General features: G+C 43.5%; 1 protein-coding gene across 2 annotated transcripts in view; it reads left to right on the top strand.

Moving 5' to 3' along the window:
• TRIO (trio Rho guanine nucleotide exchange factor) overlaps positions 1 to 26258 on the top strand; it is a 337163-nt gene that overhangs the window by 112224 nt on the left and 198681 nt on the right. For both annotated transcript variants that reach the window (XM_028097953.2, XM_088023532.1), the window contains exons 2-6: positions 2663 to 2737; positions 12861 to 12975; positions 18504 to 18696; positions 21197 to 21709; positions 23216 to 23338. In XM_028097953.2, coding sequence (XP_027953754.2) covers positions 2663 to 2737; positions 12861 to 12975; positions 18504 to 18696; positions 21197 to 21709; positions 23216 to 23338 — 1019 coding nt within the window. The remainder of the gene's footprint in view (positions 1 to 2662; positions 2738 to 12860; positions 12976 to 18503; positions 18697 to 21196; positions 21710 to 23215; positions 23339 to 26258) is intronic.

Genomic DNA, 26258 nt, shown 5'->3' with positions numbered 1-26258 from the left:
TCCATAAAGGGTAGTAATAAATGGGTTGTTTCAGAGAGTCAGCAGGAATTGGTAAGGATGCTTTGGAATTATCCTGTAAGTCACGGAGTCCTCTTGTGAGGTGCCAGCACTAGGATTAGGACAGTCTAACTTGTTGAGCGTTGTGTGAGATGGGCTAGACCCTCAAGTGGGGCTTCGGTTTCTGTAGAGTGTGAGAATCCAGGACAGCAGGCAGCTGGTGGTCCTTCTCGGAGGGCTTGGCTGTGTCCTGGCCAGGGCTTCTGTGGGGGCAGAGGCAGTGTGCGAATGGGGGAAAGCCTGTGTTTTCTTATCTGGTAGCAATAGAAGGGGGATCCTCTTTTCAGATCCCTGTAGATTGCAATCCACAGTTAAGGCTTAGTTCTTCCTACTGTTTCTATCATTTGATTTGCCTCTTCATTTGTCCAGGCCCCCTAGCACTCTGGGCTGCTCGTGGAACTTTTCATATGGTGCCTTGCCATAGGTATTTATAAACTGGTCTTCATGAGGGCCGCCATGCTGCCTAATTCCTCTTTGTAGTTTACCCTACTGACATCTCTGTCCACCCCAGATGGAATTGAGATGCAATCTGTCTTTGTAGACGTGTCCAGTGAATTACCCAACGACTGGCAATGAATTGCTGAGACTAGATTGCATCCATTCAAGAGTTTTGAAGGAACCTTAAGGATGAAATTGCAGAACTCTTGGCTCTTGTTTTGCCTTTTATAAATAGCCACTGTTTTTAAGAGCTTGGTGGGTTGCCAGCACACAAAGCTTGGTATATTGGAAAGCAAAATGGCCTGATGATGTAGAGGTGTGGGTTCTGTGTTGAGCCCTTACATGACCAGAGAGGTCATGCTGCTCTATCTCTTGGACCTTGGGATCCTTCTCAGGATGTGTTCACTGCTGTCTTTGTGCAGCAACTCTGGTGATTGTCAATATCATGGTTAATCCTTGTTAAACTGGGTTCTTAGTATACATATGAGTATTCTGTGGGCAGGAGAGATTTACTTAATCAAATCACACCATTAATTTAGTCATTCTTTGCTTCTATGAATGATATATTGCAGAGGCTGGATTCTGTTACATTCTTCCTCAAAGTGCTGATTTTGTTGTTTGCTTGCTTTGGCAGGCTGCTAATTTGGCTGGACTCAAGCTACGGCCCATCTCGTCTTCCCCAACGTGAATCTCAGTCAGATACTTTGTAGCTTGGAGCTTGCCTCCTACAAGCAAAGCTCAGGGGAGAGCCAGAGATTTGGGCCAAGATTATACCCAGAATTTGGGGCTCCTCTGCTCCTTTCCACAGTTTCTCCTCAGCTACTGAGGTTGCCCTGAGCTGTGTCCTGGTTCATGTGCTGGCAGCTCCATGTGGCTTAGCCTGCACCCTGTTCTCAGGCTAAAAGCCCCAGTCCAGTGCTCTCAATGCCCTTGCCTTTTTTCCCAAGTGGGTCTCCCTGCTTTGGGTTACTCTGCAGCCTTGAGACGGTTGATTTTTTTTTTTATAGGTTTCCTCTGTGGCACGGCTGGTTCCCCAGGGGCTACTCAGACACGTCACAGGTGGAAGCCCCGGTTCATTGAGAGAGAGCTTTCCTTGCTCTCTCAATCCAGGTCTTCATCTTTCATTGTTGTGTTACCAAGCTACCATCCTGGGGCATTCCTTGTACTACTTCGGCAAAAACAAACAGGAAAATAGCGATGGGGCAGTGGTCTTTTATTTTTCCTAGAGATTGCTCAGCCAGTAATGATAGTTTCTCGTTTTGATGAGGATGGCCAGCATCCTGAACCTAGATTTCCTCTGTTCGAGACCTCCAGGAGAAATATGTCGAGGCATTATTATGAGCATGAACATTTTTGACCCCAGCCTTTGGGGGCCTTTGCCCTGGTGAGCTGGGCCAGACACGTTTGGGCTGCAAGAATTCCTTATCTTAGATGGATGTTGGCTTGGCCTAAATTGCTTGCTGCGTGCTTCTTTTCCATGATCTCTCCATTTGCCTTCGACGATATTGGGCATGGGGAGAATTAGTTTCACAGTTGAGGAGAGGGTCTCAGCCACCTTCTGAAGCAGGTGGCACTGGGCCATCTTATCCCACTAACCAGTGACATTCCTCCAGGGGGGCATGACCCAGAAAGCCTGGAAGGGTAGAGTCTAAAGGGAGCTGTGGCCAGTGTCCGGCTATTTATAATCCCTGCTCTCCTCACTGCCACTGTTTATTTTTAACCACACCAGACTCTGGGAAGGGAAGAAGGAGGGGGAGGAGGAGGCTTTGCGCTCCCCCTAGAGGCTTCAGCGTGCCACCAAACCGCGCGTTTAAAACATGATGTTGCTGCTTTAGTTGCATTCATCTACAGGATTCAGATGAAGATTTTTGAAATGATCTGGACTGGTTTCATATCCTGTGTTTTTGGGGACCAGATCTTTATTGCTACGAGTGGCCTGGAGCCTGCTTGGTACCGGAGCCTTTGGGTCTATGTGTAAATCATTGTTTGACATTAAAATAGAAGATAATTCTGTAATCACAGTCTTTCAGATGCTTTGAGATGATATTTCTAAAGCTGATTTAATGGGTGTGAGGAAAGCTGCTGTGTTGACATTGGATAGACTGGGTAAGAAGTTAAATGTCACTCAAGCAACATAGTAACTTGAATTTCTCCTTTTGTATTTCAGGGTTTCGAAAAAATGATGAAATGAAAGCTATGGATGTTTTGCCAATTTTAAAGGAAAAAGTTGCGTACCTTTCAGGTAAAGTTGAACTTTCTACTCTGCTTTACTGTTTCTTCTGACTGCTTTCTGATACAGTATCAGAGTCTGAAATACCACAGTAATTCACCTGCCACACACATTAAAGCACTGGTGTTTCAGTGGATTTTAATTGCTTAATTCTTGTAACATTTTCCTGAGAAATTAGTGCCTAAAGCATTTTCTCCTAGCGGGTAGGCACATTATAAGTCAGATAGCGCGGGTGAGTAAGATATGTTTGTGTCTGTCATTCAACAAACATTTGATGTTTTTCCCCATTCGATTAAGTAAAGCAACTGATTGTTTAAAAGTTTAAAAGTCCATCATCTGGGCACCTGGATGGCTCAGTTGGTTAAACATCTGCCTTTGGCTCGGGTCATGATCCTCTGGGTCCTGGGATGGAGTCCCCTCATCGGGCTCCCTGCTCAGTGGGGAGTCGGCTTCTCCCTCTGCCTCTGTCTGCCACTCCCCTTGCTTGTGCTCTCTGTCAAATAAATAAATAAAATCTTAAAAAAAAAAAAAAAAAGTCCATCTTCCTGAAATTGATGGGAATGTGACCTTACTGGATGTGTCCTGATTTCCTTGCCTTGGTTTCTTGTTCCCTGACCCTGGAGTTTCTAGAACCCATGTTATGGACTATGAAAGCCCCAGTGATCTCTGCCAGCTGGGTCCTCCCCTCACCTGTACATCCTGGCCCTCCTGTAAGGTGGGGACGTCGAGGCCAGACTCTCAGGCTTTGGGGCACTGGAGGGTCAGCTTTAGGGCTGTTTCTCTGGGGGCCTGCTCTACATGAACAGAAGAGCCGTTGGGTTTTTTACCTTTTTGGCACGAGTTCACTTGTTACAAAACAAAGGTTTGCAGATTTTTCTGCTCTGTTGTAGCAGGAAGTAAAGTGTGTGGAGCGTCATGTGCTTTTAGATGGTCTTCCTGGATGTGTTTCCCCTGATAATTTTTTATCTTTCTCAAACAGGCATAATATGCTGATCTGATGTCTCCTTTTGAACACATTTTATTTTAAACGTATAACACCACCAGCTGCTTTTATATGTGGGGTGTGTCCTTTTGGCATGCCGAACGGGGCTATATTTAGGGCGCAGCTCCTCATGGTGCTTTTGCTAATCTCACCTTGGTGGCCAGTGGTGTTTCCTGGTGCCCCTCGTAAACACTGTTTGCTGATTTGGCTCAAGTGAGTCTTAATTCAGAATGCACTTGGAATGTTAATAGAAGTTCATGAAAAGAAGATGCTTTAGGTAGTTGGGAATACATGCTTAAAAAAAAAGTCCCCTCCTGGCTTGTAGTACACCAAATTTTAAAAGTAGCCTTTGCTCTTTCCTAATCACTTAGTGACAAACTGCATAATGTGGACTCGTGCCGCGGTTTGTCAGCTCCTGAGTTTGTAGTTGACAGATGGATTTTAATGAAAAGCTTCCACTTATAAATAGCAGAGGCGTCTGTAGGAGGACCTAAAGCCAATTCCACATGTTCCTCAGTTTTTGGATGTTTAAAGTTTGGATCTGTGGTGAGAACGCTTGTTTCTTTGGTTAAGCTCCTGGAGACGGGCATGTCAAGCGCAGGGGACGGTTAAGGTTGATGATTTTTACTTGTACTCATTCTTTATTAGGCATTTAATACAGAATGCCTCATTTGATGTCATTTTTGTCTAAGTTACTATCAGAATTAAAACTATTTCCCTTTTAACCTGATTGAAGAAATAAAATCATCGGTTTTTCAGAGTTTATCATGACTCATTACTCAAACCTGAAATTCTGCAGGGTTAGTTAAAGTTGGGTCTCTTTAGTGGGGAGGGAAGTTGTGCACTGCAGCAAACTAGTCTGGAACTGTTGTTAAATATCTGAGACTTTGGCCAGCTGTGTTGGTTAAATGAGGTTGGTAGGTGCCATCACAGTTTTATAGTATTTCCTACTTTATGATCAGAATTGACAAGTTATGTTAGCATGATGTCATTTGCTGTTTTTCTTAGGCTTGCTGTTATTTTGTTTAGGAAGAGAAAAGGGAAAAACCCCCACTAAATTAAAAACCTTAATTTTAAAAAGTTAAAAACGTTACTTGCATGTTGATTTCTTTGTGTGCATAAAAGGTTTACAGTGAAAGAATAAACTTTTGAAAAATTTATACCTCTGATCCTGTTTTTTAAAATCTGTTTTATTGAGATGTAGTCCACAACCATAAAATCTACCCTTTAAAAGTGTATGAATCAGTGGATTTTAGGGTTTTCACAAGGTTGTGAAACTTATCACCATGGTCGAATCCCAGCACACTTGATTACCTCCAGAAGAACCCCACGCCCAGTCCCCATTTCCTCTACCGCCTGGCTCGGGCAACTGCTAATCTACTTTCTGCTCTGACCCCATTTTTTAAAATATTAGGGGATATTTATTGTGGTACGTTTGTAAAAGCTCTTTTTGTGAGTAGCTTTTAGTAAATTAAATCTAAGTGGAATAACTAGGGCTTTGACAAAGCAGGCCAGAATATCAGTGATTCCATGAGATACTTATTAGGTCAAAATCTCTAAAAACCCAGTGGGGATTCTTTGAACTTGAGTATTTCTGATCCTCAGTCTCATCTCCAGGTACCGTAGAAAGCAGTCCTCACCACATAGAGGTAAGGCGGCAAAGTACTTACTAACTCCTGCGGAGGGTGAATTCAGTGAGGTGGCCAGCCTGACTTCATGCTTCAGGTCGGGAGCAGGGGCAGTAAAATAGGGTTTTATAGTTTATAATTAACATTTTATTTGATATATATGTTAATGTGTTACATGTATTGTCCTAGTGTGGACATCATATGGTGTGTATATATATATATATATACATATATATATATATAAAATGTCCGCCCTATGCCACTAGGTGCTAGGGTTTGGGCATCAAAAGAGCTCACAGACTACCATGAGAATTAAGAACACTTTTTTCCCCTTAACCTTTTATAAGACATTTCAGCATCCAAAAGGAGAGAGAATAATACAATGAATTTCTATGAACCGTGGTTCACTTCAGTAATCTTGTCATCTGTATTCCTGTAAAAGCTGTAGAAAAAAACCTCAATACCATTAACAGCCCTAAAAAATGAGTAGTAATTCTTTACTATAAAAATAGGCCAATCGATATTCAGATTTTCCTGCTTGTCTCGTAATTTGTTTCACAGGATACACATGGCAATTGGTCGCTCTCTCTGTGTTTCTCAGTCTATAGGTTCTTACTCTTCTTGTCTTATCCCCTTATGATAATTATTAGATGAGGAGACTTTTTCTGAAGATTTCCTTACATTTTAGCTTTTGCTGGTTGCACCCATGGGTAGCCATTTAATATGTTCTCCTTCCCCTGTGTTTCCTGTAAACTAGGAGCTGGATCTTGAGGCTTGATAGGACCTAGGTTAGATTTTGCAGGAAGAAGGCAAAAAATCCTTAATGGGTGGTGGTAGGTGGTTTCTACTGGGAGTTCTACTGGGGGAGTCTGGCTGTCTCCTTTTTTATGATGTCAAGCATTCACTGATGATCATGGTTTAGGTCTAGTATTTTATCACAGTTGCAAAATGGTGACATTCTAATTACATCCTTTCTTCTTTATCAACTTAGCTATTCTATAAAAAGAAGTGTTCCATCATCAGTTTCTTGGTTCTCCTGAGAACATAGTTAATACAAGAAAAGGATAAATGATTGATTCTTGTCCTTTACCAGTTTTCAGACTAATGAAAAAGAATGATCACTGGTCATTTCAGACTGATAAAAAAAAAACTTTGCTTTTTAATGTTTGATGTGTTTCAGTTGATTGCCAAATTTTAAAAAATCTCTTATGAAGTTAAAATTTTCTCATCTTAGGCCCAGTGGGAGTGTCTTCAGATTGGCTCCTGAATCTGTGCACTGCAGTCCTCCAGATTCTCTTTTTGCTGGTGAGACAGGGTGTTGCAGGCCCAGCTCGTCTGTCCTATTCCACATCTGGAGCCAGCCATTTCTCCAAAGTGTGCTGGTTCCTTTGCGTGGGAGAAAGGCGCAGGGTGCTGCAGAAGCTCGCTGTTCCTGGCTGGGTCAATGTTTCTGTGCTCGTCAGCAGATACATCTAGGAAATATGTGTATAGATAATTTTTTTTTTTTTTAAGTAAGATGACTTCATAGTAAAGTTTCTAATTCAGATTTAGGATTACAGGTATTTTTCTTTGATTTTATATTTGTGTCTCCTTTTCCTTATACTAAAAATCTTGAGTTCCTACTCTCATCAACATAATTGCTTATTTATATTTTAACACTGATGTTATTGCCACACTGTGACTACCAAATGTAATCTAATACTTCTGTTGTCCTAAGGGTATATGCCCCTAGGAACACACAGTCCTGTTACTGTGCTTTAAAATCACATAGACTAGCTCCTCTCTGTGTGGGTCAGGTTCCTGCCAACTTGAAACTCCAGATCATATGTTTCATTTTGTTTTACAGTTGTAAAGCTTAAAAAAAAAAACACCTAATCTTGCTTTAGTATTAAGTAAAATGTGTACATCATTCCAGGGCTAAAAACTAAAAAAAATTTAAAGTACAAAGAAATGTAGTTTTTTTTCCCCCTGCCTCTTCAACCCTGTACCTTTCCTCCACCAAAGGAAACCTTTTTTTGTTTTTGTTTTCTTTAGTTTTCTGTTTTTTTTTCCTTACACTTGTAAAACAGTGCTCTCTTTCTCTCTGTCTCACCGCGCCCCCCGCCCCAGTCCATTCTCCTTTCCTCCCTCCCTGAGATAAACAGTCATGTATTTTCCATTTTCTCTGCTTGCTGTTAAATTTTAACAGTATTCTGGAGAACAGAATATTAGTACGTACAGAGATTCCACATTCCTTTTACAGTTGTTTAAACTGGACTGTGTGTATACAGCACACTGGGTTCAGTCGTTTGCCTATTGATAGACATTTGGGTTGCCGTTTTAGAAGGCATTTTTGGGGTGGGGCAAGGTGAACATCATTCACCTTTGCAAGTGGGGGTATTGACAGGAATGTGGGATTTGATTGCCCAGAGGTTTGCTGTCAGGATTGGGACTACTGACCATAGTTTTTCTTGTTCTAGTTTTGCAGAGTTCTACATTTTCTGGAAAGGGGGGAGGGTACCTCCCATCCATCTGGGATATTCTTGTTAGCCTCTGGTACAGTCTGAGGCCATGTGACAGACTGGAAGCCTGGGTATAGCCAGAGGCTCCCCAAGCGCCCCATCAAGAGTCCCCTTAGCGCCTCCATTCGAAATGCTCTAAGCCGGTTTCTAGTGCTCAGGACTGGGCTGCAGGAGGTGAGCATGGGAGGGTTTGGAGCTGTGGAGCTGCTGGCCTTGGCTACCGCTAGAGCAGGGGCCCAGTGACCACCTTCATAACAGAGTTTTCTTAGTTGATAGCAGACTTAATAGATTGTAGCCATAATTTCTCCTTCACAAACTGTGCCTTTTCAGGGCTTCCTTTGTAAAAGTCTGCTTTTCATGATCTGTGAGGTAGACTGCTCCTCGGGGGAGGGAGGCATAAAGAATCATTTTCACTGGTATAATCCAGAAATTCAAATAAGGATCATACAAGAAAAATACAGTGGGTTCACTGAGATTTACATCATACTCCTCAAAGCAGGTATGGCTGCCTTAGAAGAGAAGGGTGAAAGGTGAGTTCTTAATTGATTTAAAGAAAAAGGGGCAACTCTGAATCTAGCTGCTTTTGTGGTCATTCTGGGCCATGCTGCTCCAGAGCCCAAGTCCTCTGGACTTGGACCTTTTAGAAGAGAAAATAAGCATCACTGGGTTTAAGGAAGGGCCACACAGACAGCTGCAGCTGCTTTCTTTCTCATGTTAACAAGCACCTCAGTCTGTTTAGCATCTCTGTGTGTGTGTGTTTAAGATTTATTTATTTGAGAGAGGGAGAGGGGGAGAGAGAGAGAGAGAGGGAGAGGGAGAGAGAGAGAGGGAGAGGGAGAGAGAGAGAGAGAGAGAGAGAGAGGACACAAGTGGGAGGGGCAGAGGAAGAGGGAGAGAGAATCTCAGGCAGACTTGACGCTGAGCACAGAGCCTGACCCGGGACTGGATCCCAAGACCCTGCGATCACGACCTGAGCCGAAATGAAGAGTCAGACGCTTAACCGACTGCACCAGACAGGAGCCCCTGTGTGTGTGTTTCTATAGGAAAGTTCATTAGGCATGTCTGTTTTTAACTTCCTGATACTGAAAGTAGGTATTTTTAATTAACTTTGTGTGGAATATAGATGAATCCATTCATTCAGCAGATAATTTATTGAGTATGCTTTTTGTTCCAGTCTCTTACTAGGCCTTGAAGGTATATACTGATGTCAGTGAATGAGCAAACCTGCCTCCATAGAGCTTCCATTTAGCGGGCGGGACAGACAAAGAAAAAGACTGTGTAAATCATATAATTGACTAGAAAGTGAGAGGTGCCTGACAAATATAAGGGAGTATGGGGAGAACTGTAAGAATCAAAAATAAAACAGTGTCATTATGAACAAAAACTACACTTTCTGTTTTGTTTTGTTTGACTAAAACAGCATTTGGGTATGCAGATGATCCTTAGCGAGCTACTAGTTTTTGACGACAGACATGGAGCAGTCCAGAGACTGGGCCGCTCTCATACTTAGACATACTGGACGTTGGTAGATGCAGGAAATGGATTTCTTGCCCTTTTCATTGTAGAAACTAAGGCACTGGGATTCCCGTCTATAAAACGGGACTGACGTGTGTCCCACCTCCCTCACCCTGAGGCTGCAGGTCGACATCACATCCCTCTGAGTAGATCCAGCAGGTGAAGCTTTGATGAGCTGGAGCATCATTCTTGTTACTAGTTCAGGAGCAAGAACTTTAAAGTTGTCACTTTTTGGCTTCACAGCCCGACAGTGTTTCTATTTGTGTACCTTGTGTGTTTGTGACATTGGCACCATGTTAAATCTTGGAGAACACCATCCAAATACGCATCCGTGCCATTGACTTTAGGCTCCTTGAGGCTCAGAGACCATGCTTCTTTGAACTAATACTGTGTCTCATCGGTTCTCAGATTTTTTTTTTTTTTTAAACCTCACTGGGAGGGGTCAGCAGGTGGGTGACTGGCACCTGCCTGTCACTGACTACGACACCACAGGTCGGAAGATGTGCCCGATGCAGGGAGGTTAGCAAACAAAAGCCAATTATTAAATTATTTAAATAGAGACTCTGCAGTTTTTACTTCATAAGTGATTTTTTTTTTTTAAAGATTTTATTTATTTATTTGAGAGAGAGAGAATGAGAGATAGAGAGCACGAGAGGGGATAGGGTCAGAGGGAGAAGCAGACTCCCTGCCGAGCAGGGAGCCCGATGCGGGACTCGATCTCGGGACTCCAGGATCATGACCTGAGCCGAAGGCAGTCGCTTAACCAACTGAGCCACCCAGGCGCCCTCATAAGTGATTTTTGATGAAGTTTTAAAACTATTGAGTTTTCTGAAGCTCTGTTCTGGGAAAAGGAAAAAGAGAAAGTGGTTTTTTTTCCCCCCTCTTAAAGGTCAAATTTGGGTTTACGGAGGCTTTTCTTTAGGACATAAGTGAGAGCCTATTTGGTGGATGAGCTTGTTGGCAGCTCTCAGGGGACTCTCCATTAGCGCTACCAGCTTGGGGAAAATCTCTAGTTAAAAGGTGAAGCAGCACAACAGGCAGGCAGTCAGGACGTGTGCACAGACGGCTGTGCGCGGTGTGCACACACGGCTGTGTGCGGTATGCACACCTGTTGATTGTCCACGTGAGAGTCCTTGATAGGCAGGCTTTGGATTCTTCTTTTCGCACCCACAGTGGAGTGTGCCTTGCTTGCTTGGTGAGATATGATGACCCCAGAGGGAGGAGAGACGAGCATGGGTCATTGTCATCTAGTCTCCCTACTGAATCAAATGTTATGTTGCATTTAAAAAATACAGAATGGTGGTCCAGGAAAACGTTAGATGCTGTTCTTTTTACCAAAAGTGGGGTAAATGTTTTAACCCAAATCTCATACTGTATTTTTAAGAACTCAAATTTCTGTAAAATATGTTGTTCCACAATATTTTTTAAAAGATTTTATTTATTTCAGAGAGAGTGCGCGCAGATAGGGGGAGGGGCAGAGAGAGAAGCAGACTCCTCGCTGAGCAGGGAGCCCGATGCAAGGCTTTTCCCAGGACCCTGGGATTATGACCTGAGCCGAAGGCAGACGCCTAGCCACCCAGGCACCTGATCCACAATATTTTTGATGAAGGAGACTGATTCTCTTTTTGGAAAGTATCAAAGATGTTGGGAGAGTTAAAAAAAAATACTGAATTGTTGCCTGTCTTATCTTGGGGATAAGAAGTATTCCCCCAAAACTTGGGCCATTGATTTTACCCTAAAAATACTATCCAAGAAGGTTACTTGGTGATGACACTCTGGCATTTATAACAGAACTGCTGCTTACTTTTAATAGTACCTTTCATTCATTAAAAAGCTTAGAACCATCATTCAGTTGTCCTTCTGATATTTTTACTACTCTAATTTAGAGAGATTTTCTAAGTTTTTGTCAGGGCAAAGGACCCAGCTGTGACCATGTGACATAGTCCCCCCCCCCCTTTTTTTTTTTTGGTAATTTCGTTTATTTTAAGTAATCTCTACACGCAACATGGGATGTGAACTCACAGCCTGAGATCAGGAGTTGCACACTCTTCTGACTAGGCAGCCAGATCCTCCCCTCCCCCATCTTTATTTAAGCTCTTTGAGCTTTAGTATCTTTAATTATAAAGCTGGAAGGATAAAACCTCTTAACAGGGTCATTGTGATGTTGAAATCAGAGCACGTGTAAAGGACTTGATACCATATCTAGCATGTATCAGTGGCTATGGTTTCGTGTTGTTCCCATTTAATACATGAATTACTGGATTTATAAATAATTTAATACTTTTCTAGATTGCATGACCTAACAGTACATGTGGATCATTTTAGTGTTCAGAATCAAAATTGAGTTTCATTATTGTTCAGAGGGACTATTAACCATTCTAGGAAATTATAAAAATCTATATTGGTGAAATATGTTTTTAAAATACCAGTATCTTGTGCTGAATCCTTTTTTGGCTTTTCTAAAAGGAAATAATCTGGTTTTCTGTTAATGTTTGCTTGCTTTTTAGTTTTACCTTTGCTAATGAAGTAAATAAGATGAGAAAATAATGAAGAGTTTCATGTTGTGACTTGAATTTTGTGGTCTTACTGCTCTACTTCTGAAGACAGTTGACCAGAGCTGTGAAACTAAGGAAGGATCCGCTTGGGAAGGCTAGATTTTCCTTCTCTGTTTTATTTTCTGAAAACATTGGTGGAGTAATAAAATATTTCTGGAAATTTCACCGAGAATATTCAGTGATACCAACAGACCTCATTAGGATTTTATGTATGCTCACGAGGGCTACATCTGCCTCTCTATGACAAGACAGTCCCTGAGATTTGTACTTAGTATGTGATGTAATTTTTCTAAACTCAAGCTAATGTAGTTCTCTTTTAAAATTCTTAAATGCCAGTCGCTTTATTTGTATGTGCGGCTTTGTGTGAGAGATGGGTGAGGCTTGACCGCTGGGGTTAGGTGCCGCCCTCAAGAGAGGAAGATGTCCTAGATCCCAGATGATAGAAAGTCATCATCAGCATAAAAATTTGAGGTCCATTCCTGTCTCTTTCCTTCAAGACTTAAAACCCGATTTGGTTGATAGCAAAGAGAGAGCTTGGAATGCCGGGGCGGGAAGGAGGGGGCAGTGTCGGGGACGACAGAAGGGCCTGGTAAGGCGTGAGGAGGCCGTATTCAAGGGGAATGATGCCCATATACATGGAAACGTTGTCCACACATAAAACTGAAGTCGGAGGAGACACGTAGGTGGATAAAGATGAGGCCTTCTCTGCTGGCTTCCACGTGGCGGGCAGCACTCAGACTTGTTCTCCGGAGTCCCGGGAGGGGATGAAGTAGCCCAGCCACATGTCTGCCCAACCCCGACTCTTGCTGGTTGCACGCTCCTTCCTGGCCGTGCAGCTGCTGGAGGTAAAGCGTTGTGCGAGCGGTTGGGTCACGACGTTGGACCTCCAGGGGCGTCCAGAGTCCTGTCTTCTCTTGCTTTTGTCTAAGTGTGCTCCAAATGCTTGTTTTTCAGGTGGCAGAGATAAACGTGGAGGTCCCATTCTCACATTTCCGGCCCGCAGCAATCACGATAGAATACGACAGGAGGACCTCAGGAGACTCATTTCCTATCTAGCCTGTATCCCTAGGTGAGTTCTGTGCGGTTGTGGTTTGCCACTGTTGCGACCGTTCCAAGAAATGCGGCACTGCGCTCTCCAGAAGCCGCTGCACAGTGGCTTGAATTCCAAGCAGACCAGACAGTGCAGAACGAAAATCGTCACCTCTGTCCTTAGTTCCATTTTGTGACCGTTCTGTCATGTTTCAACACTTCTGGGTGTGGGGACGAGAAGGTAGGCATCTTGCCTGGAGTGCTTTGTGGGGGGACGGTGGGGCTGGGGTTAGGATGCGGTGCCTCAGGTGGACCATCCTTGGTGACTCTGATACCAAGACACTGCGCCCTGCAAGACCAGAAATGGAATGCTGTTTCTCACTATACGTTTCTGTCTTCATGCTGAGCTTCGGTTTCTGAAAAACATTCTCTTGATTTGTGGCATGAGGTTTGTGAGGCATTAAGAATCTTTACTAGCTAATATGCCCCGTTTGGGAACACCCATTCAATCCGAGACCCCCTTCATGATAAGGTGGTCGTTCGTGTGGATGCTAAAGAAAGACCAGGCAAAGCTTTATTTTCCAGATTACTTTTTGGAAAAGAGAAAACTGCTGTGATACAACCCAAGGTTGTAGTCATGCCTGCGCTAAGAAACTGTGTGTGTCTGGGTTGGAGGGCTCCTTCCCTGTGAGGAAAAGGAAAGGCACATACTAAAGGGGGCATAATCGATGTGCTAGAGCCAGGAGGCGTTTCCTCAGAGATGAAACTAGGATGTGTGGAAGAAAACTTGGTCATTATACGTAGGCTAGAGTAGATAGTAATGTTCACGAACGCTTACGCAAGAGAGTAATAAAAGGTGGTCAGTGGCATTGTTGAGGTTGAGAGGAGTGTGGTGCATCTGCCACAGCACACGGGTTGGGACACTGCTGACCTTCTTTGGTTGACACCGAGCAGGGAAGGCAGCAGGGCCCGGTTGTGACCCATCCTTGCTGTGGCTGAGGCAAGTCCGCTTTCGCTGTTGACCACCTGACCTGCTGATGAAGTGGTTGGGTTTTCCGCTGTGGTCATCCTTTACGAGAAAACCATCACTCTGCATCATCAGTGACAACGTGATAAAGCCCTGCACTCGTATATGGAAAAGTTTACTCTTTCCTCCTACTCTGGTATTTTCTTGGGCCGTTGAACTATTGAAACCATGGAATTAGAAAGGGCTTTAGAAGTTCTGTGCTACTCACTATCACTTATAAATAACAGTAGACTTGATAAGGACCACTTACAGAGTTCTGTGTGCTAGGTACTGTGCTAATGATGGAAGAAGAAACAAATACAAAGGACAATGTAAACATCTCTGCCAATCAAAGTGATACTTGTATAGTGTAATTATGGAATGACTATATAATTTTGGCAGCTGGCTTTCTGGTTTAAAAATCCGTGTTGATTGTAACTTAAAAATTTCTTTTACTTCATTGATACTGTAAAAAGAATTGATTCATGTGTATTTTGGATCATCTGGATGACCCACTTAAGCCTGCAGAACTTCATTATGGTGAGCATACACAAAAGTAGTGAAACCATCACAGCAAACATCCACATACCTGTCATCCGGCTTCAGTGATGACCAGATTTTGCCAATCTTGTTTTTCTCTGAGTTTCCCCCTGGAATAAAAAAATCGCAAGCTTCCTATCATTTCTCTTATAAATACTAAGCGTGTAGGGTGACCCCTCCACGGTCGAGCGCAGCCACTTCATCACCTAGATTTGCTTTTTTGTATTTATAATTCCAGGTGATAAGAAATGTCACTTTGCTTGCCCTGCGTTAATGACAAGAGAAGTGGGATTAACACGTAAATGATACGTTTCTCAAGGGATTAATGGGGGAAATTTCACTGTGGTCCAAACGGAGAGAAGTGGCAACAGAACCCATGGGTCTACCCTGGCCACCCAGGAGCTGCTTTGTCCCACTGTGCGCTTCGTGGCGGGAACATTGTTTTGTTAGAGCCGAGCAGTAGGGCCAAGAAAATTGTCAGCAAAATAATGGTGTGTGAATTTTTTTTTTTTTGACTTGTGGCTTTCCTTGCACTTAAGTCTGATTATTTGTTGCCATAGTTCGAGAGTGGTATAAGTCATCCTGGGGGTCATGAGACTTCTTTTCCTGCCCATTTCTCCTGGCAGTTTCTGTGCGGTGAAGTTGGCCTTTTGCTGCCCCTCCCCCCCCTCCCCCCCCCCAGTGGACAGTCACAGGGCCCCACGTTGCCAGATGTGGAGAAGCGTGCGCCATCCGGAAAGCATGGGCAGCAGACTCAGACCATCTGTTCCTTTTACCAGTTTTCTCATCTACGAAATGTGATAGTAATGTGTACTTCTTGGGATCATTGTGAGTGTGGAGTAAGATTACTTATGTACATGCCTAGTGCAGTGCCTGATACACAGTAGCTCCCTCAGAAAAAGTACGATAATTTCCATCTTTCCTACTTCCCCTCTTTTATTTTTCCCTCTGACATGTGCTCTAGAGTCCGGATATCTTGTTTTTCTTCTGCATGGCCTCTAGTCTGTCTTTGTGCCTCTTAAAATGTGGCCCTCGGAGGTAATCATAAGTGTGATCTGAGCAGTGGTGAGTAGTTTGAGTATTATTACTTGCGTCGCCTTCCCTTTCATTCCTCCCTCCTTTAAAAAAAAAAAAAGGAAAAGCAATTGGAGTAATAGAGTGACTTTCATAAAATTAATTTTCAAGGAAACTTTCCATTAACTATGTGTAAGCGAAGCAAGTCACAGTAGAACTTCTTGCTGGTCTAACTGGGATTCCCACACAGTGATGAAAATAACATCAGTCTTAGTACATCTCTAGGTGTTTATTGCTCTTATTGTTTGAATTACACTTATACTAATTATGTTTTAGAGCATTTTGCCTTCTTTAGAATGATTTATGGTAGCTACATGGATAAACTGTCTTTTGTCACCAGCAAAATAATGTGAGACTTCAATTAATTTGTTCATGAACATTCGTATTAAAAGATACTTTCTTCATCTAGAAACTAAAGAGCGTTTCTCTTTTTCAGAGACCAGCATTGAGAAGGGACCTTAATTTTATCTAACGTTTCTTTGTCTCACAGATAAAATGAGGTTCTTAGATGAAGCTGCCAGAATACCTGGTTGATGGTCACACGTCCCAGTGAGCAGCGTCTTCCGGGGGGAGGAGTGGCATGCATGCCTTCTCCTGGAGACAGCTGCCCACGTCCATTAGCTGCTCCTGAATAGAACTGGGTTTGCCAATCTTTGCAAGCCACTGCTTTCTTAACGAGGACTGGCTTTTAACTGGAAAAAGAGCCGGATTGAAAGGATGTGCCCTCCCAGCCCAGTTCACCTGCGATTTTCATTATTTGGAAGTCCCTGGGTGGTCAGTTCAATTGTGGAGGAAAGTGGATAGTGAGTCCTTTTGTAAACTCTGCAAGCTCAGGTACCTTCCGGTTGTGGTATTATCTAGCGTGTTCCTGTTGTCGAGCCTGGAGCTATTCAGTATGCCTTTCCAGCCCCTTTCGAGGGGAGGGGGCTGTGCTGTGTTCTGTACACAGCCTGCGGCGCTCTCTGAGGAGAGACCCTGGCTGCCCGAGTGATCTGGTGAAGGCTGATGCCTGAAGTCCGTCTAGCAGAGCTCCCACTGAGGCCATCAGGGGCCTGGCGTACGGTCTTCTGCCTCTGGTGTGTGGCAGCAGAGGGGGCATCCGGAGGAGAATGTCTCTGCTGGGGTGGGCTCCCTTTGCTCTGGCTGGTCTTGCCAGCCTGCCCACCCCATCAGGACCCAAAGAGGCCCAGAATGCTTCATTTCAGTGACTTGGGAGATTTGAGGAGACATTTCTGGAAGCCCTGTTTGCTTCTAGGATCTGTGAGGGAGGTCCATGCTGTGCTGTTCCCTGGTTTGTGGCCCAGGACCCACTGGAGACCTGGAGAAGCGCTATCATGAGGGGTGTCTGAGCCAAGTGTTAACTCATTTGGAGTTCATATTCCTATAGGAGTTGCAGACAGGAGTCCATCAAACCATTGCTGGCAGTTTCCACCTTTGAGTGAGAAGCTGGGCCGCTGTCAGCCTATGTCCTCGAGACGGCTTTCCCACCATGTGTCCAGGACCTGTGCTGTTGCCTGCTCAGGTTCTTGCCCCACAGACTTGTTTTTTGGAATTTTTTTTGTGCCATGTCTCTTACATGCTGTAGCTGTGACAGGAACTTTATACATCTGTGAAATTTGGAGCGACAGTTACTGTGATGGCATGCATCAAGATAAGGAAAAGAAGGGCATTCCTGTGGGGATGGGGAGGGGAAGGGTAAAGGAGTGAGCTTATGCAAGAGAGCATGAAATTGGTTTTAAGTTTGACTTAATTTATTTTGGCTTTTTAACATCACTTAATGATAGCAATTAGTTTTCTGAGTTTTTAATTTATAAACTATATGAATTTATAACTATAAATAGTTTTTAGTTTCTCAGGTGATTACCTGAGGCAGAAAAATGTCCAATGTCTTTCCTCTAGGCCCAGTAATTCACGCTGGGTGAAACCTAAAGTTGTCATTATGCCCTCGGGGTCTTAGGTGTGTTTCCAAATACCTTCCCACAAGTCATTATCTGGCTCACATCTGGCAGGGATCGGCAGCCTGCATGGACTCTGTGAGTCCACCACGAAACAGGATTCCAGTTGTTCCTGAAGTGTAAGGCTGTGCCAAAGCCTTCCTCAGTGCTTCCCCGTGAACACTGCAGTTCTAACCAAGTGCGACTAAGTATTGTAACCTGTGTTCAAGGACACTTTGACTCTTGATTTCCTTTATTGCAGGAGTGCATTTCATATGTTTCCCATGTACTCAGGGGTTGAGATTTAGTAAAACTAATCATTTTTATTGCTTTATCAGGGTCATTGTTAAGAGAAGCTGGCTTTTTTGTTTAAATTTACCAGAACGTGGAGGGGCAGAACACAAAGGCTGTGGCACTTCCTTGGCCAGTGCTGAGGACCAGCCTCCTTACCACCATGGCCTTTCCGTCACTAGTACACCCGGGTGTAACGGACAAATAAGTCTCAGCATTACTGCGAAAATCCCTTTACCCCAAAGACCCTGCCAGAAGGGCGCCAAGGGCCCCTAGGGATCAGCGAACCATACTTGGGGAGCCTCTGAGATAGCTCAAGGGCCTGAACCAGTTAAAGGGGACGCAAGGGGACACTGAAAAGCTCCCACCCTCACCAGTGCGCAGGTACAGGTGGTTTCAGCACCTGGGATCCTGGCAGGCTCCTGGGACTGCTGTTCATTGGTCTGTCACCCTCCCCACCTGGGCTCTGTGCACATTGTCAGGGGTCTGTCCCCATTAGCTCTCACCAAGGACCTTTGCTTATATAATAGCTCCTAGACAATGTATGTGATCATTTAGTGCACAAAAGATGAGAAATCCCCTGCCCTTCCCCCATCCCACCCACCCCCACCTGACAGCCCCACAGACATCAGGATGAAGGATGCAGAGTCAGCCTCACCTAATGGGACTCTGGACCAGAGAAAGAGTTGCATGGTTTAAACCTGTTTTTTTCTTTTTCTCTAGTGAAGAGGTCTGCAAGCGAGGATTCACAGTGATCGTGGACATGCGTGGGTCCAAATGGGACTCCATTAAGCCTCTGCTGAAGATATTGCAAGAGTCCTTTCCCTGCTGCATTCATGTTGCACTGATAATCAAGCCAGACAACTTTTGGCAGAAACAGAGGACTAATTTTGGCAGTTCTAAATTTGAATTTGAGGTAACTTCCATGTGTAGCCAGACCAGTTAAACCAATAGGCATGGTTTATTAAAACTTGACTTTTTCCTCATCATTTTAGATAATAGGTTTTTAAAACCACATATTAAATGGGAACTGCACATCTTATATACATATGGCATGTAAAATTAGTTATTGCATAAAACAACAAAATTCGGTTCATTAATCACATTACCCTACTGGATTATTTCACCCAAGGGCGATTTAGGTTTTAGTTCTCTTGGTTTTTGGTGGTGGGGCTGCTGAGGTATAAGGCGTGTACCATAGAAAGAGGTTCCCTCTTACTTCTCTTGATAAAACAGCTTCACCTTTGAGTCCAGGTGGCTTTATGCGGCCTCAGATTCATCATTGCCTTAGCCTTGGGAATAAGGGAATGTTAGGGAGAGATACCCAACTTCACGTGTCCAGAAGAAACTTGAGTTTTCACCTTGTCCTTGATGATGGAGGGAATGATCCGGTCTGTATTTCATGCATCAGTTCTCTTGTTTATGAAAAGGGAGGTACTCCTTTAAAAACTATGCAGAGTTCTGAATTCAGCGGCGCATAAGGTCGCCGACTCTCAGACGGTGTGTGAGACAAGCCTCAACCTGCTGACTTCTTTTCCTTTCCACTGTCACCTCTCCTTCAGCTGCCAAGGCTTTGCCCGGGCTTTGATGCAGTTAGTGTAAGGAGATGATTATGGGAAGAAAGTATTCCGGCCAGCTTGAAACTTGATTCATGCCGTAATATTCTGTAATAGAATGTTTTCTTATAAGATCTCATAATTTTTGGTTGAGTAGCTTGTGCTGCTTCTAGCAAGTTTGCCCAAACAGTAGGTTTCAGTGAATGTATTCATGTGTGTTAAGGTAAACAACAACAGTAGTATTAAGCACATCGCACAAAATTAATTCTTAAGTTTTATGTTCCATGTTAACTTTTCAAAGTGTTTTCACATGTGCATTACTTGCATTTTTAAATCTCTTGTCGTGATTTTCAATCTGAAATCTGAATTTAGTTTGAATTTGAATTTGAAACTGCATTCAAGAGATTTAGGTAAAAGATGAAACCAGTAAGCCTTTCTCTTCACACAGCTGAGAAGTGATTTTGGATGACAGTTTATTGGGTCTTACTATTTTCTTGATGCCAGATTTAAAGTGTGTTCCTTTTAATTATACATGTTCTAAGCAGAAACAATGGTTTAGCAATATAATGCACACAAATGTTTTCTAGTCCAATTTTGCTATCTTCCTCTGGGCCTTTAAAGTTATCTATATCAGCTTTTCTACTGAACTTACTGTCTCTACATTGTTACCAGCCTCTTTCTGTTAAGTGATTAGTTCCATGGATGTTATTAAAAGTCTGGACAGGTGAGACAGGAATGAACCTACAGTCACATTGCAAACAAAAGTGCAAGACTAGGAGCAGCCCTCTTTCTAGCTCTGTTGCTTTTTGCAGGTTCTCATGCCAGCCAGCGTGGAGCTGATACAGTCCTAGGTTTCTCTAAGGCTGGAAGTGATAGAGGTGGGGCTAAACCAGCCTTTCTCTGTTTTATTTTTTGGTTCTTAGGCTACAAATCTTTGTCCTTTAACTTTGTTTTTGCATTTAATGACCCCTCTCCCACCCCCCATGTTTTCCTTGAGGCACAATATTGATAGTAACCCTGCAGCACATGGTATATATAGGTAGTGTGAGGTTAAGATTTTTCTTAGATTGTAAAGGACTAAAACGTGGTCGCTGTTAGATTGGAATGTAGTGCAAATTGAAATATCCCCTTCTACTACTCAGAATTGCGACCGATTGTTGAAATGAATGAAACATTCCCTCTGTCTTTAGCTTTATGGCAAGAGCTTCTGCCCCCCTGGCTGGCTAACCTTTGTATATTTTAGAAAGTTTCAAAAAGTCATTCATATCCTGTCATCTGCTACCTGATGAGAGGTGGAGTTAGGACCAGATGAGCCTTGATCGTGGTCTGGTTGGAGCATGTTTATCACTGAATAAGTAGCTCACAAATATGTGTCCTCAGAGGGAGGTGGCCCTTCATAGGGTTTTGGAAGCCCATGAGCAAGACATGCGCTTGACTGCCGAGAGCAGGAGGCCTCTACAGAGTTTTCTGTCGGGAGTGAGATGGTAGAGTGGTGCGGATGAGAAAGAATGCACTGATGAAAGTAAAATTTCTAAATCATCTGCTCTGTATTGCGATTTAAGACATTTCCTGGTTACCATGCCTAAGATAGCATCTCATTTCTTTAGCTCTCATGAGATACATGTCCTGTAATTTTAGGTATTCTACTAGCGTGTTGTTCTAATGGACTTCTCTTTCACTGACTATACCGGTAATGTTTCTTTCATCTGCATTTGTTTTTATGGGGCCAGAACAAGGTATGTTTCTGTAAAGAGATTACTTGCTTTATGTTTGAAAATCTGTAAGTATTGCACATTGCATTATGATAAGACCACAGAAAATTGGTTCATCTTCTCATACATGATTTTTTTTCCCCTTAAGACAAATATGGTCTCTTTAGAAGGCCTTACCAAAGTAGTTGATCCTTCTCAGCTAACTCCCGAGTTTGATGGCTGCTTGGAATACAACCACGAAGAATGGATTGAAATCAGAGTTGCTTTTGAAGACTACATTAGCAATGCAACCCACATGCTCTCTCGGCTGGAGGAACTTCAGGACATCCTAGCCAAGAAAGAATTGCCTCAGGATTTAGAGGGGGCTCGGAACATGATCGAGGAGCATTCCCAGCTGAAGAAGAAAGTGATTAAGGCCCCCATAGAAGACTTGGATTTGGAGGGACAGAAGCTGCTCCAGAGGATTCAGAGCAGTGACAGCTTTCCCAAAAAGAACTCCGGCTCAGGCAATGCGGACCTGCAGGGCCTCCTTCCCAAGGTGTCCGCCATGTTGGACAGGCTGCACTCCACACGGCAGCACCTGCACCAGATGTGGCATGTACGAAAATTGAAACTGGACCAGTGCTTTCAGCTGAGGCTGTTCGAGCAGGACGCTGAGAAGGTAAAGGAGCAGGGGGAGGGCTTCCTGGACCGTTGGGTCCCAGCAGTCAAGGGGCTGCGTTGGTCGGGAGAGAGGGCCGAGGATGCATCAAGCACGCTTAGGGTTCACTGCGGCCATCTGCCCCCAGTCTGCCTTCCAGCTTTCCTCATGGTGCAGGCCCGGGCTTTTTCAGGAGCTATGAGTTCTTCATTACTGACGGTTCGGTCTAGCATGCCTATAGGATAGATGAGAAGGATATCTTGAGTTAAAAGGGTGACAGCTTTATATAGAATTTATATTATCGAAACCAATAATTACGTAGGTAATTTTGCCCCTAGCTGCTGCTGCACTCCTATAAAGTCAGTGACAGAACACCGTTCCGATCTATTATTGACCATGCTTTTAAAATAAAAGACCAATAAGGTGTTAAAAAGCATAGCTTCTGGGAAGTATGGGTGGTGATTACTTATGTCCTCATTTTATTCTCGTGCTGCAGACAAAACAGCTGGTCCAAGTGGATGCTCGTGTTACCAGCCAACTCTCTCTTAGCAATGCGGAAACAGGACACTTTAATTTAGAGGACTGTGTTGCAAGCCATGAACACGGGTGAATCGATCACTCTTAATTTGAGCTCATTGAATTTTTTTCACAGACAGGAAAATATTTTCTAAAGTTAAAAAAAACGACATCACAAATCTTTGATACAAAAGGACCTTTCAAACAGTGACAGTCCACTACTGTTGTTTGGCAAGCTTTTAATCTGTCAGTGTACTTGCCGTTTAAAAGAAGTGCCTTGTCAAAGACACTGGAAAAATCTTCCTTTCAATTACTAGAAAAAACAGTTGACTGTCTCTGGGATTCTGGTTCAGGTCATGATACCAGTCCAAATAATGATAGTTATTTCCTTTTGCTTTCGTGTTTTCCCTGTGAGCAACATAATTGACATCCTTTTCCAGGTAGCATCTGTATTGAACCTTGAGAGAGATGTCATCATTAAATTTTTTCCCCAGTCTTTCCTATTTTTATGGTAAATTTTATTGTTTGCATTTGCACAGTTTTTAAAATACTGTTTGCACTAAAACATATATGATCTTGTAGTCACCGGAATTGCTGTCAGTAATCTGTGAGCGTAGCAAAGCCCATCCAGATACCTGAAAGACCCCAATTTCACCTAACAGGTCTTTTCACTGAAGAGCAGTGTGGCCAGTCAAGCATTCATTATAGCAGGGAGGCTGGGTTGAGAGTCAAAGATTAGTTTTAATTAGCCAGGGGGATTTGAATATCTCGCTTTGCCTCTCTGTTCCTTAATTCCTCATCGGTCGAAGGAACACATGAGATAAGACTTTCTTCTAGATCGTGCAAGTTCGGAACAGCTTACTTAGAAGTCAAGGATCTTTTGGACCCAAATGCCTGAGAGGTTGTCAGAGCATAGACACTGCCCCTGATTGGCGTGGCCCTGCTCCTGAGCCTGCGCCAGTCATCTCTCTTTCTGGGGTGATTTCAAGTTGTCTTTTTTCATTCTGGTAGATGTTTGACTGGATCACACACAACAAGGGCCTGTTTCTGAACAGCTACACTGAGATTGGGACCAGCCATCCTCATGCGATGGAGCTCCAGACACAGCACAACCACTTTGCCATGAACTGTATGGTAAGATACTGTCTGAACAGATGTATCTTGTGTGTGAGTGGATTCTAGCAGATGGGAGGGATTTACACAGATGGTGTCCCAGCCCTCTGCCAGGAGGCCATGGGGGGCCTTTAGAGTTACTGGTGGTGGTAGCAGCTGACCTCCGAGCATGCGACGTTCTTGGTGTTAGCAGTACCTACAGCTTCCTTTAAGTTTTAAGCAAACAAAACTGTGAAAACAAGCAAACACATTAGTGAAACTTGAACCAATTACTTGGCCTGTTGAACATGGATGATTTTGAGGCCGGTTCCTGTGCTGTACCTCTTGGAGCCTGTAGGGGCTCTAGAAAAGCTGCTCGGTGGCCAAGTGAGTGTTCTGAGCAGAGCTGCCGTCAATTTGCTGGCTGCCCTTCATGAGGAAGAAATAAGCCAGTCTGCCTGGTTTCTACCTCGAGGGCATACTCTAGTTCTCTTAAAACATGAGATTTCTCTCCAAGTTGAACTGACATGGACCATGGCTGGAAGACCCTGCTCTATTTGAGGTTGATGCACTTGACTCCTTTGGCCTATTGTGACCAGTGTTGGGTTGTTGTAGGACCATTAAACAAAACAATAAAAAACCACAATTCTAAATAGTACTTTTGTTACATTTTTGGAGTTAATATAACTAAAATAAAACACTAAGTTCTACAGGATATATGTTATTTCTGTAGACAGTTAACCTTCTAGAAATTTGCTTTTCAGGGACAAGGAGTTTTGGTTTGGACTTTGAGCTAGTGTTATGAGAATTAACTACTCTTGGGCCTTATAACATTTGTTACAGAGCATTGAAGTGGTATAAAGACAGGATCTTTGTTTAAATTAATTCAGTAAGATGCCATTTAAATAAAGTTTGGACAACTGAGTGCTCCAGTTTAGGTAGTTTTAAAGATAACATCTAGTAATAAAATTTTTGTAATAGACTCTATCAAAAAAGCTTGGTATCTGTTCTAGAGTTTGAGGTAAGAGAATTTCTGGTTTAAAGTTTCAAACACGGGCATAGTTGCGGAGAACCAAAATGTTACCTTTGGAGGAAGCCTCTTAGAATTTCTTCCTAAGAAAGTTTTATCCATTTTTCAAGCTATTCTGAAACTGCAGCTAATGGTGGGCAGTGTGCAGTCCATTGTATCACATACTATAAAAACAAGAAACATGAAAATGTATTTTAGAAAAATGAGAACAGAAAATATACCCCCCCCCCCCACCAGCATTATTCGTGGGACATTTAGGATCAAGAAAATGGTTAGTATGGTGTAGAAGACAGGAGTATGGGGTGGGTTAGGAATGCAGAGGTTTCTAATCTGAGCCTGCCAGTTAGCATGGTGACTTTGGGCAGTTCGTTTAGGCTCTACGAGCCTCAGTTTCCTAGTCTGTAAAGTGGGGATTATATCTGCCTTCCATGGAGTTCCATAATTTTATTTCTTCTGCATATGTAAAACACTAAGATAGTGCTGAATGCATAGTAAGTACTTGATAAATGGTAATTATTAGCAGTCATGTCATCACCATTAAATACCTTATTAAACAAAAGTATGGGTGATGTCCTTTTTTTGTTGTTTAAGTCTGTTTTCTGGTTCTTTACAATAAACTTCTGTTACTTTTCTAAGTTAAAGTTTTGTTTTTTTTTTTTAAGATTTTATTTATTTGAGAGAGACCGAGATAGAGCATAAGTGGGGGGAGAGGGAGAAACAGGCTCCCCCGCCAAGCAGGGAGACCAACATGGGGCTTCATCCCAGGATCCTGGGATCATGACCTGAGCTGAAGGCAGAAGGCGGACACTCAACCGACTGAGCCACCGAGGTGCCCCTCTAAGTTAAAGTTTTAATTGGAAGAGTGGGGTAACCCTGTGCCATGGTGGGTGGCAGCCCCCGGGGGAGCTTCCAGGCCTGTCTGGCCCCTTGTCCACTACCCCTCCATGAGTGCTTGGTACCCAGCTAGGACATTTCTTTATGCAGAGCAAGGGCCTGTTAACTTTCAGCCCTTTCTTGTGCTTCCTACAGTGTTTTAACCATTTTTTTGACAAAATGAAAATGCTAAATATCAATATACAGAGTTGACAGTCTCTGAAGCATGTTAAGGGATGCCAACAATTCTGCTTATTACACTATCACAGATACTTTTAAAAGCTATGATAAGGGCGCCTGGGTGGCTCAGTCGGTTAAGCATCTGCATTCGGCTCAGGTCATGATCCCAGGGTCCCGGGATCGAGTCCCACATCGGCCTCCCTGCTCAGCGGGGAGCCTCCTCCTTCCTCTGCCCCTCACCCTGCTCGTGCTTTCTCTCTCTCTGTCTCAAATAAATAAATAAAATCTAAAAAAAAAAAAACTGTAATGATAAGAACTAGAGGTAGGTACTTTTAACAAAGGGAGTTCTATATTCTATCTTATGGGTTGTTTATTGGGCTGTGTGCCACCACGTTCCTTTATCTGTGTAGTCAGTGATGGAACGATGGGAAAGGTCTACTCCACAGACCCTCTACGCTCAGTACAGTCTGGGTGAGGATCTGAAAGTGACGCGGGACACCGTAACGGAATCTCGGTGGGAATGGGTGCCCTCAGTGGTTCCCACAGCGGAGCCGTCTGAATGGAGAGCTCTGCTCTGGATTCTAACAGAGGGCATCTGCGTATGCCCTTCCCGACACCTTTGGGGTTGATTTTCCTCTTTAATGTTACAAACACAACAAAAATTAGTAACTCTAGTCATCTGCACCTAGAGGGAGAGAACACATATGGGACGGGGAGGCATCAATTTTGACTAAAGGATGCTAGTTAGAGCATTATTGCCACAAGAGCCAGGGAGGCTGGTGTCCCACTGCCCATGGCCTTGGCTGACTGTCACAGCTTCACAGGAGCCCTGTCTCCCTGCCACTGTAGACACTGGTCATCTCTTAGTTGATTCTAGCC

Source organism: Eumetopias jubatus, unplaced genomic scaffold (genome assembly GCF_037043125.1).
Source record: "Eumetopias jubatus isolate StellerSeaLion01/CBP00866 unplaced genomic scaffold, mEumJub1_p1.0 scaffold_5, whole genome shotgun sequence".
Classification (NCBI taxonomy): Eukaryota; Metazoa; Chordata; class Mammalia; order Carnivora; family Otariidae; genus Eumetopias; species Eumetopias jubatus.
This window is presented reverse-complemented; position numbering and strand designations above follow the sequence as displayed.